The sequence below is a fragment of the Phytophthora infestans genome, genomic scaffold (genome assembly GCF_000142945.1).
Source record: "Phytophthora infestans T30-4 supercont1.100 genomic scaffold, whole genome shotgun sequence".
NCBI lineage: Eukaryota > Oomycota > Peronosporomycetes > Peronosporales > Peronosporaceae > Phytophthora > Phytophthora infestans.
In genome coordinates, this window is record NW_003303659.1 from 157846 (window position 1) to 169438 (window position 11593).

Sequence of the window (11593 nt, forward strand, 5' to 3'; positions counted from 1 at the left end):
ATGCAGCCGAGCCTGGTAAGGGATTTAGCAGATGAAGACATAGAAGGTAGAAATCCAGGCAGGTATAGGCTTAAATATCAATACAGACTTCTATTTGCACGGTAACACGCAAGTGCCTTCCTGCCCTCAAGAACCGGAACTACATTGGCCGTACGAGCTCGGAGAAGGTTGGGAATTGCGAACCTAGTGTTGGTAGTGATAACTGGATAATACATTGGCCAGATCCTACAACCTAGTGAGCTTTTCCTATACACGTGCAGATCCAACAGGTTAACCGAATTACTACTTGGTCAATTACACCCTAGAAGATCTCAACTCTCAAGATCCCGTCACAGGAGGCGGCAAGTACAACGCAAAGGAAAACACAAAGGCAAGGGAACACACCCGCAAGGCAACCCTACGGCCAGATCCACGATCTAGGCCCCGGATCCATAAGCTCGAATATTCGCTTAGGATACGGAACCATCCACGGACGCAGAGTAAATATTTTCCACTGCTGCTCCACCCCATCCCCACGTCTCGCCAAGACACTCAAGCTTCACCACTTGAACTCTTCGGAAGTTACCGAGAGAGCAGATCCCGCCCTACCGACGGGTACACAAGGTGAGGAAAGTTCAGCAGAACACGGATCATCGGGGGACCCCCTCCGTTAGTCGGTGTCTGGGCGCAGTTGGTAAGTTGGATCTGGCAATCTCGCAGATTTTGCTGATCCCGCTACACCACATCGCCACCAGCTATGGGGGCGCCCTTAGCGTTGGCGGCCTGACTCTCAGAGCGCACAGACGTCCTGGGACTGTGATCACCTTGATCACTTGCGAGCGACTGCACGCTGTCATCATTGTGCTCGCTGGGCACTGGGCTGTGCCCTCCCGCAGAGCCCGCAGGAGCATCGTGCGAGCTCTCGGACTCGACTTCGTCCTCACTGCCAGAGTCGAACTCACGTTCTACGAACCGAGGGCTCGGACGATTGTCTGGAGAGGCCGAGGGCGACGGGCTGCGGCGCTTGCTTGCTCGCTTGCCCACAGCCGCGTCACCCGAGGAACCGATCGCCTCGGAGTCCACCTGAGTAGCTTCCTTAAGTGCCGAGCCTTTGCCGTGAGGCTTAGTGCTCTTGGCTTGCGCCTTACCGGCAGCAGCCTTGGAGCGTGTCTTAGCACCGCTCTTTGCTGTGCCACGAGGCATGGTAAACGGTCGAAGTGGGGACCTAGAAGAAGAGCGCACAGGCTGCTGCTCGAGGCTCTAACTGTGAAGTGAGCCTACGCCGCGCTCGCGCGGCCAAGTCGATGGTATTCGACTTTGAGAATGAAAGTTTGTGACGAACACCTCTTCATTCTGATTGGTCGGTAAACCGAACCTAAGTGGGGAGGATGTAACGGGGTACGTATCCCTAAGTGTACCCTGGTTACATAAAGTGTGACGTGTCACACTTCAGAAGTATGACACGTCATACTTCGGGATAGTTGGTACAAAGTACCAAGGTCGTTCAAAGCCAACCATTGGTTAACGACATTGCATTTCTATAGGTGACTTATAGTTTGTATTAAACCCAAGCTTTATCTACCTATAAATATACTCAGTTTACATTCTACCTTAATTAGGTCACTTCGCTCTCTTTTAAATAAAGAGGGGACCTGTGAACTGCCGTTCACTGAGTTTGTAAACTCTCGGAAGCTAACTTCCTCTAGCGCAAGGTGCAATGTGACCCCGTCACAGCTCGCGTGGGATTTCCAACACGACAATCACACCATAATTAAACAAAGTGTAATTTAGGGACGAGTATTTTGAAACAGTTGAAGGGGACAAGTGATATGAAACGGGGTAGAATTAAACATGTACAATCGACGAAGGGATGCAGGGGGAAGGAAGGGGACGACGCCCCGTCAATAAACTGGTGGGACCCTATTTGGGCATCGCCCGTTAAGCAACCTGTTTACCAGGATGCTACCGTACTAGTATTAAAATACTTCGAAGTACTAACGTTACTAGTTACTGTAATTGTTGTTGCTTCGTTTCTCTTTTAAGATGAGCTCGTGGATTTTGCGTAGCTCAGTCATTCGCTCCAAGATCTCGCGCTCGACTGGGGCCGCCTTCTCTGGTCTTCTCAGAGCGATCATTTCGGACACGTAGCTCTTCCGAGATTCCACCTCTGTCTGCACCGCATCGTAAAGCTCCTCAAGCTGCGCCGGTCGATCCTTGGGGAATTTGCCGTTGCGCAACGCTGCAGCATGAGAGAGTTCTTGATCGAGGAGGTCTGCACCACAATAATAAGTGTATGGTCACTTTAGACCCATTCGTAACGAAAGCACGCACCAGATCCGGGCAAGAGCTCGCAGGGCAAAATACTCCCAGTCGTGAACAAGAAAAGCTGATGCGGCTTCTCCTTCTCCTGATTCGGAGTGAGTCTCAGCAAACAACAAAATAAACGATCGAGCTAGATCCTGACAGTACTATACTTCGGACAATGACCAACCTCGTGCAGCTCATGCGAGCTCCCTCCAACTGCCTCTTGATCTCGCTCAGCTCCTTTTTAATCTCACTCTGCGGCTTTTTGTGAGTTGAAAGGTAGTCGATCGGGTGCGTCTGCGAGAGTTTACTGATCAGCACTCATATCCCTCATCAAACTTCCACTATCGACCCACCTCCGAAACGCTTCTTTTGTACTGGGACGGCATCGGCACCCTGATCGCCCGACTCGATGTGTTTGCCACCAGTTGATGCGTTCTCGAGTCTGAAGCACCCGCCACTCCGCCGCCAGGAATAAACGGTGCTGTCGTCTCCCGCGGCTTCGACTTGAGTTCTGTGATGATAGACAACAGCGTCAACCAAATAGCCCAACAATCATCCATCAACCCGGTCGCATACTCGGGTATGATAGTTTGGGCTTGCTTGTGCCGCAATAGAGCTTCTTCAAGAGCCGCCCTGCCTCCGTGTCGCCCCCAAACGCCCTGCCAAAAAATGGCAGCAATGCAAATGACCACCACTCCTTCCTCACATTTGCCACCCAATGCGCACTCACTTCCACGCTTCCGCCGTGCGATCCTCCATGGTAGCGTCAATAGTGCACACTGTTGGCCGTGTCGTTTCGTGGTAATTGAACATAAACGGGACGTCGGAAGAAAAAAAACAATCTGAGCCGTAGATGGCTACATTTAAATTCCGCAGTGATGGAGTCTCTACGGCGCCTCACGAGCTCCGTGTTCGACGCTGGGCTCGTGCGTCGCGGCAGTCTTGGGGAAATGCGGGTCCCGGATGCTCGCTCACTGGAGATCACCTTCATGACGGAGCGACTGATGGTCGTGGGCGCACCCTGTGACGGCCCCACGGACAAGAAGCGCAACATGGTGAACGTGCACGACCTGGCGCAGTTCCTGGACGCGCAACACCGCGGTCACTTTATGTTCTTTAACCTGAACGCGCTGGATGACGCAACAGCAGACGATGGCCGCCAGTCCGTGGCAGACAAACTGCACGAGCAGTTACTCGAATTCAACTGGGAGCGAGACGGAATGAAGGCGCACACGCCGCCCTTGGATCTTATTTTCCGCATATGCTACGCGCTGGACGCGTGGCTCTCACTAGACCCACATCACGTTGCACTTGTTAATTGCCAAACCGGCAAGACCCGCAGCGGCGTCGTCGTGGCCTGCTATTTGCTGTTCGCCAGACTTGCGGACGACCCGACCGACGCCTTCGTCGAGTTCTACAGGAAACGCTGGGACATGAAATCGCTCACGCCGCATGCACTGCAGAAGAAGACGCCCCCATCTATTCAGAGGTTTCTTACTAGCTTCCACGAGCTGTTAGAGCAGCAGAAACCGCCCAATGATAAGCCATTGCTGCTCAAGGCTGTGATTTTTAGACAACTGCCAGTGGAGCTGCAGCCCTGCGTACAGATCTGGGACGACTACAAGTTGGTGTTCTGTACTGACGAACTGCAGGTCGGGGAGAGTGGGGAGGCTCCGGTGCTGGACTGGAATGAGGAAGACGGTTTTTTTGCCATTCTGTGGGAGAACGGCGTCGAGTTGGACGGGGGATTCTCGATCTTGTGCTCCTTTGGAGAGGACTACGATAACGCAGACGACGTGGATGCGTCCTCGAGAGTTTTATTCAGGTACGCGGATTCGACGCTGTTCTTACTGCCTGGGCTCGTGACGCTCAAGAAACACGATCTGGACTTGATGAAGCAGTACGAGCACGGATTTGACGAAGATCAGTTCTCGGTGGATCTGGTGCTGCATGAGAGCAACATGAGGAAGCCCCGAAACTCCGTGAGGATGGATTGCACAGGGAACAGTACCGTGCGGCAGGGGCTGATAGAGATTACCAAGCACCACGTCGTGCTGCCGGACCCAGCAATGCACTCGAATTTTATCCGCATGGGATTCTGCGAGACTCCCACTACGTTTGCGCTGCAATGCTCTCAGAACGCACCCAATGTGGCGCTAGACTTGTTGCATTCCAAGGGATTGTCAGCTAGTTTTGCTCAGGAAGCAGCGGAGGTAGCAGCCAAGAAGGAGCAAGAAGAAGTGACAATAAGCAAACAGACTGCGGATTCTTCTACCGAGAGTGACCGACAGCCGGCACTTCGCTGGCAAACAACAGCTGAAATTGTCGCCATGCAGTCCCAGCGCTCGCGGTATTCGATCCCTACAGCGGTGGATTTGTCGCTGTGCGATACCTGTAACGAAGACGACTACATGATGCGACCGCAGGTCGTTCGCTGCGCAGGGCGATGCGGAAAGTATTACCACACGACGTGTGTGGGCTTGCGAAAGATCCCGTTTGGCTTGACGACCATGAGTGATCGCACCAATCATGCAGTGTACGTGAAGAAGTTCTTTAGTGCGTGGGAATGCGACGCCTGCGCCTTGAAGGCGCAACCCCCGACAACAAGTCAACCTTGTGGAGGGATTCCGTCAAATATGAAGTTGGTACCTGCTTCCTGGGTTGGTGGAGAGTCGAGCACCACATCAGCGAACCCACAAGATGTTACCGACGGAGGCAACGCATCACGTCTAGCTGCGACTCGGGACAGTCTTTTAGTGTCTGTGGATGGGGAATCTCATTTAACTGCCCCAGAAGAGTTTCATCAACTGAAGGAATTCTTAGCGACGAATGGTTTATCGATGGAAGATCTTATGAAAGCAGCGACGAGCCCTGGTACCACGGGCCCTTTGGTGGATGTGTCATTAGCGAACACACTTGCATCAGTAACCTTTACTGCGACTCCGTCCGCTGGTCCGTCCAAGGTGGATATGAAGTATGCACTACTGGGTGAACTGAAGACGGCAAGCAAGTCAAGTGAAGCAAGCGAGCCGTCGACGGCCAGTACTAAGGACAGCAAGTACACGTTGATGCTGAAGCGTGGGGTTCCTTTCGAGGCGGTTCAAAACTGCATGCGAAAAGATGGAGTTGATTCTTCGACATTGCAGCCACTGCCTTCGAGCGAAGGAAGCACAGGCGATGATGTCAGCATGGACGAAGTACCTACTGTTGAGAAAGCACGGCTGAAGGACATGGAAGAGTATGGCAAATATTTTCGAATGCTGCGGATGGGATGTCCGAAAGAAGCTGTCAAGCAGAAGATAATTATGGACGGACTGGACCCTATTATTTTGGACTTTGATCCTGATGCAGCTTACGAAGAGGTGAAGAACCGCATTGTTGCGACTCAGAGCGTGTCACAGCTTCAAGACGATATCAAATGCGTGAACCCGTCTGCAAACGAAGACGTGGAAGCGGACAATTTGGAAGTGTTGCTGAAAGATCACGACGTGTATGCCAAATATTTCAAGATGCTGAAGATGGGGCTGACTGAGGGTGCTGTTCGCCAGAAAATGAAGGTGGACGGCGTTGATGAGCGTGCTTTGGAGCTAGGAGGCGACGCTCTTTTCTCCAAGCTGCCAACACCGGAGGCGACGGGATCTGTTGCCCTTTCAGTGAATGATGTTATGTTGAAGGATGACCCAAAGTATGCCAAATTCTTCAAGATGCTGCAGATGGGCTTGCCCGACGGTGCTGTCAGGCAAAAGATGAAAGTGGATGGTGTGGACGAGTGGGCTTTAGATCTTGGTGGAGATGCGATGGTTTCACAGTTGACAGTTGGAAGTGATTGCAAATTACAGGATGACCCAGCATACGCCAAGTATTTCAAGATGCTGAAGATGGGTCTCCCAGAAGGAGCAGTGCGTCAGAAGATGAAGTCTGACGCAGGTGTTAACGAGCAAGCTCTGGATCTAGGAGGCGATGCGCTTGTATCGGAGCTAGCTGCTACGAAGAATGCCGTCAAGCTTCAGGATGACCCAGTCTATTCGAAATATTTCAAGATGCTGAAAATGGGTCTCCCCGAGGGTGCTGTTAAGCATAAAATGGTGACCGAGAGCGCTGATGTACGTGCGTTGGCGCTAGGACCCGATGCTACTGTTTCGCAGTTATCATCTGGTGGAGATGGTAAGACCGTAAAGGTTGCAGTGGCGAAGCCTAAGCGTGCACGTAAGAAGCTGCACTGGCAGCCAATTTCGGAAGACCGACTGAGTAATATCAACCAGCAGACGATCTGGGAAGACGAAGATGACGATGTTGACTTTGACGTGGACATGGACGAGCTTGAAGCTCTCTTCTTCGCGAACCAGAACACCAACAGTGCAAAAAAGGACTCTTCACGAGGACAGAGTAAAGCTCTGAAGCGTAAACAGGCAGTGACGTTAATCGGCGGGAAACGCGCTATGAATGCCGCTATTTCGCTGGCCCGAGTCAAGCTCTCATACAGCGAGATCGCTGATGCAGTGACGAAGTTTGACCCCAGTGGACTGACCATTGAGCAGCTTGTCGGAATTAATGAATTCCTGCCAACCTCGGAGGAGGCGGCACTGGTTTCTGGCTATACCGGAGATAGGGAAACGCTGGGCGAGGTGAGTTCTCTAGCTGCCTTACACGTGGGGTTTATGCTAACTTTGTATGTTTTGGATCAATAGGCCGAGAAATTCATTTTTGAGATCGCGAAGGTGAAGCGATATGCGCCTCGTATGGAAAGTTTGGTGTACAAACTGTCGTTCACGTCGCGCAGCACGGAGCTCGCTGCTTCGGTGGCGCATTTACAAAAGGCAGGTGAAGAAGTAAAGGGTAGCCGACTACTGAAGATCTTGCTGGCCATGGTACTCAAATTGGGCAATACACTGAATGGAAGTGGTGAAGAGAATGGGATCAAAGGCTTTACTGTGGACTCCCTATTGCGACTGGGACACACCAAGGCTGTCAACCAGAAGACGACCGTTTTACACTATTTGGTCCGACTCGTCAAGAAGAATCACCCACAGGTACTCGACTTCCAGGCAGAACTGCGAAGTGTTCCTCTCGCGGCACGCGAATCTTTCGAGACAGTCGACGGAGAGTTCAAGAATTTGGAAAGGGGGCTGACAAGTCTTAACACTGAACTGGGGCTACTAGAAAAGGTTTGGACATGTAAAAAGTCATGATTTGAGTCGATTTGCTACTGTGCTGACTGGTGATTGCCTTCGAGCAGCAAGCAGTCGAAAGCTTAGGGCTGGAGGTCACCATCAAAGCAATGCAGACTGCTGCCTCTGAAATTGAAGATCAGATGAAGACACTTGCGGACGGGATAGCCCGAGCAAAGGAAGAAGTTTCGAGTGTGCTGGACTACTTTGGTGAAGACCCGAAGCGAAAACCGACCGAGTTCTTCACCACGCTTGCCTCCTTTTGCTCGGTACGCTTAGTTGTGTGCTCGAAGCATACTGTATGTGGACGTAATTCTAACGATCTTGTGTTGTTGCCTCTGCTTCATAGGTGTTTCAACGTGCGCGTTGCGAGGTGGATGCTGCGGACGAGGCTGAACGCTTGAAACTGCGCCGATCTAACTCGATGAGACCACCAACCAAGGCAAGTAACGGAGCACCTTTGAAGGTATCCCGTCCGATCCTAGAGCGTTCGCAAAGCACGATTGATAACGGCACTCCGACAATTAGCTAAAGCAAGTTGTGGTCATATTATACGAAACGCTACTTTGGAAATGGGCTGGCGTGCTCGCTCTTATCGGTTCTTGGTCATCGAGGCTGGCGACTGTTGCTCACCGCCATCCCATCGACTTTTGCTTGATGCGCTTGGACGACGCAACTCTCCTTGCTGCTGGCGGTGCCGTCACTGATCGGTTGGAGGACAGACACGCACCGCTCCTTCCAACAGGCTACAGATGAAAAACAAACGAGGGTCACCGAGTCAGCCACCTACAAAAGAAGAGTAGGCATAGCTTACATCCCGAAGCCGTGTTTGCCGCGGTTGATGAGTTTCTCGGGAGGGCAGCGAAGAAGTCGGCGCCCCGATAGTCTCTTGCGACAAATCGAATGATACTTGCTTGGACGCCATTGTGCTGTTGTCTGCATCTGACTCAGTAAGGTCGATTAAACCATCACCGTCGACACGTTGCTTCTTGAGTATACTTATTCGAGTAACAACCACGTGTGTTAGGCTTTGTACCGTGAACGTGCAAGATTGTCAAGGCATTCCGTACCTGTGCACTTTTTCGGAAGCGGACGATCTCTTCCTTTTACCGTGAGTTGGAAGCGAACGATCTCTTGGTTTTGTCTTGAGTCCTGGAGCTCCATCCCTTTGATCCAAGGCCGACAAACTGAGTCGTCTTGAGAAGTTCGTCGGGGGGGAAATTCCACTCGGTTTGCCATTGATCGTCGTTCTGATCTCTGCAGTCTCAGGCGAAGACTCGTTGCCACGTAGAATATTCTCCGCGACGTTTTCAATGCCATTTCGTCCCTGGGCATTGGCAAGCTTCTCCCTGCTTCATGCATCCATGCGTTAGTCACTCGCATCAATTTGAAATTGCAGGGATCGACTGCTACAGCATGCCGACCGGCTTACTTTCGAGCGAACAAACTCCACCTTCGCGAAGAGATTGGGGGTGGTAATTCTGGCGGGGAAGGGGTCCTCATCTGCTGCAAAACTCTCCTGGCCTCGTCTCCCTTGGTCCTGCGGCGATGCTCCTCCTGACGGTACTCCTCGAGCCTCCTCTCGTACTTCTTGCGCAGCTCTAGCTCCGCTGTCAGTTTTTCTTGCAAAGCTTGAATTTGAGAAACCTGGTTGGCAACCTGCAGCCGCAACACTTTAACGTTAGTGTGTGAAGACTTGAGACACGACAGACTAGCCTTACCACTCCGCTCAGTCTCGTGATCTCCGCACGCTCGGTACGACGCGACTTGCCCATCTGAATATGACTCACACGCGACGCAAACTTGAGAGAATTGATGGTCTCATTCACGTCTGCACTTCTGGGGCTCACGTGTACAAGTAAAAGCGTACGGTTGGCGTTGCCACTCAGCGAATCCTGAAGCAAGTGCGTGAGCTTGGAGTTGCGGAACGGGATATGCTTCTCCTTCGCCAACAACGCGGATAAAACGTCGCCCACAGCTGCCAGCGACTTGTTAATGTGCTGCGATTCCCGAACGGAAAGTGGAGGCGTCTCCGCCGTCTTCGAGAGTCGTTCCGATCCTGCCAAGTCCACGAGAACTAGTCTGCCTGTTTCTGCATCTCCATTAACCTTGCTGATACGTTGAATCTCAATCGTCACAACGGTATGCGACCTGTTGCTGCGGTCGTTCTTCTTCGTCTTGGTTCGAGCAATAACCTCGTGAAATTCCTTGGCACTTGGCGCATGAACTGTCTCCACATTCTTCAAGTAAACGCCATTCTCGCCATGTCGGATCTCCAGTGTAGACGACGAGCTGCTCTGCTGGTTGCCACACATGCTTGTGGCGCCGACATGGCAGCCCATACTGGCGTTCGTCGGCGAGCCTCTGTCTCCTGGCCCTGTAATTGTAGCAGCTGTCCCTGTACCTGAATTGACGCTGGGTTGAGCCAGTAGATCAAAGATCTCTTCGTTGTAGATCTCCACGATCTGTACACTCACTTGGAAGTCGTAAACATGTTGCTGTTGCATTATCGAGGAGTAGATGAGCTCGGCTGCTCTGTAGTACAGCCCCCTATCGCTCTGCGTCCCCTGCATCGTGTGGGTCTTACCTGCACCCGTCTGACCGTAAGCGAACACGCAGGCGTGACGTCCTGCGATGGCGGAGCGCACGAGCGGCGCCACTTCCTTGAATACTGTTACCTGCGAGTGCTGCTCGTGGAATACCCTAGAGAACGAGAAGCTCTTGTACAGTGCCCCATCCACGGGCGAGAAAACGCTCAGCTCCTGCGCCGACTCGACCTGTACGCGCTTGCGGCGCTTGTCTGGGCTTGTATTCTCGCTCTCCTCGCCGCTGGAGCCCGCCGTGGCTGGTGGCATAGGCCGTACGCGACACAGTACACGGATATTTCCCTGAATCTCCGCCAGCCTCGTCTCAAGGTGGTCGCGTGCTGCGCGCTCGTGGGCCAAGGCGTCGGCTGAAGCTCGCTCACGCTGCCTGCCGCCTTCAAGCGCGGAGACGAGCTCGGCACCCAGAATACCAAAGTCACGGCCACATAGTCGGAAGGACGTGGCCACATCACGCTTCAGTGCTGACAAGCCCGCACGCAACTGGGACGCCAGCTCACGCGTGGTCGGCGGCGCGGCGGGAGCGGACCGAACTTCGACATTGTCGCCCATGATCGCGATTGGAACTTTGTATGGGGAACGGCACTGGATTTGAAACCGGGCGCGAAGCGTTGCGCGCCAAAATATTTTTGAAAAATGAGATTTATTTGTAGAGGATTCTTGCGATCGTTATTAAGAAGGAATTGGAATTGGAGAAATAGCTTTTTGCGTGCTATGATAGGCCACAGCTTACAGATTATTGTGAATGGGATAATGTCCATGGAAACAGTCAAACCTGTCACAAAAAATGATTTTTGACCACTGACTCATTTTAAATGGCAGTACTTACTAGGATACATGTAGATATGCACCACTTAATTATGTATATACCGGTATTACAGAATAAATGTCTTTGAAAAAATCTGAACTGCAGTCATCTTAAAACGTTAAAACATTCCTATTTTCGATGAAACTGCTCTTTTTTGTGTAAGCTTTGGTAGCGAAAAAAACAAAATGATCATTGGTCAAAAACCGATGGACATTAAACAAAACAGCAATGCTTTCATATGCTTAACCGTTTGTACTGCGACTTGTTCTGTCACATTGTCTTGAATACAGCAAATAAATTAAAAGTTAAGGAGAACTTAAGTAGGTTCTTCCTTTTTTTTAGTTGTGAAACGCTTTTATACGGACTACTTCAGAGGTCGGTTGCGCATCATTGCCAGCAAAAATATTTTTTGGTATGCTGATTTTACCTAAATTATAAGTTTAGTTTTAAAAAAGGAATTCCCGATGGTGACTTAAAAGAGGCTACAGTAGGGTATTTACTTAACTTCGTCTGACGAAGATAATCAAAGTTACCTTAGCGCAACATTCAAGTAACGTCACCTTACTGTGACCAGTCGGGGAAAAGCTTTTGGAGATGGCAGGCGATACCAACGTGGAATCGATTGTGGACTTGATGGAGAGTGAGCTTGGCCCCTCTTCCAAGAAGCAAGATGCGTCCGCAAGGGCGAAGCTCAATGCCTTCTTGACCAGACATGTAGACAAGACTCT

At 51.5% G+C, this 11593-nt stretch overlaps 3 protein-coding genes across 3 annotated transcripts; 1 reads left to right on the forward strand and 2 right to left on the reverse strand.

Moving 5' to 3' along the window:
• Nucleotides 1-1884: 1884 nt before the first annotated feature.
• PITG_19349 (uncharacterized protein) lies at nt 1885-3045 on the reverse strand (the record flags this gene model as incomplete). Its single annotated transcript, XM_002896183.1, has 6 exons — nt 1885-2251; nt 2311-2402; nt 2471-2580; nt 2679-2797; nt 2863-2945; nt 3017-3045. The coding sequence occupies 6 exons, from the start codon at nt 3043-3045 to the stop codon at nt 1983-1985; spliced, it is 702 nt and encodes a 233-aa protein (XP_002896229.1).
• Nucleotides 3046-3164: 119 nt separating this feature from the next.
• PITG_19350 (formin-homology 2 domain-containing protein) lies at nt 3165-7986 on the forward strand (the record flags this gene model as incomplete). Its single annotated transcript, XM_002896184.1, has 4 exons — nt 3165-6911; nt 6975-7461; nt 7542-7723; nt 7804-7986. 4 exons carry the CDS (start codon nt 3165-3167, stop codon nt 7984-7986), a joined length of 4599 nt encoding a protein of 1532 aa, XP_002896230.1.
• A 522-nt stretch (nt 7987-8508) lies between these two features.
• Nucleotides 8509-10027, reverse strand: PITG_19351 (kinesin-like protein; the record flags this gene model as incomplete). The annotated part of the gene is made up of 5 exons (XM_002896185.1): nt 8509-8557; nt 8639-8803; nt 8887-9113; nt 9158-9816; nt 9859-10027. The coding sequence occupies 5 exons, from the start codon at nt 10025-10027 to the stop codon at nt 8509-8511; spliced, it is 1269 nt and encodes a 422-aa protein (XP_002896231.1).
• Between the last annotated feature and the right edge of the window lie 1566 nt (nt 10028-11593).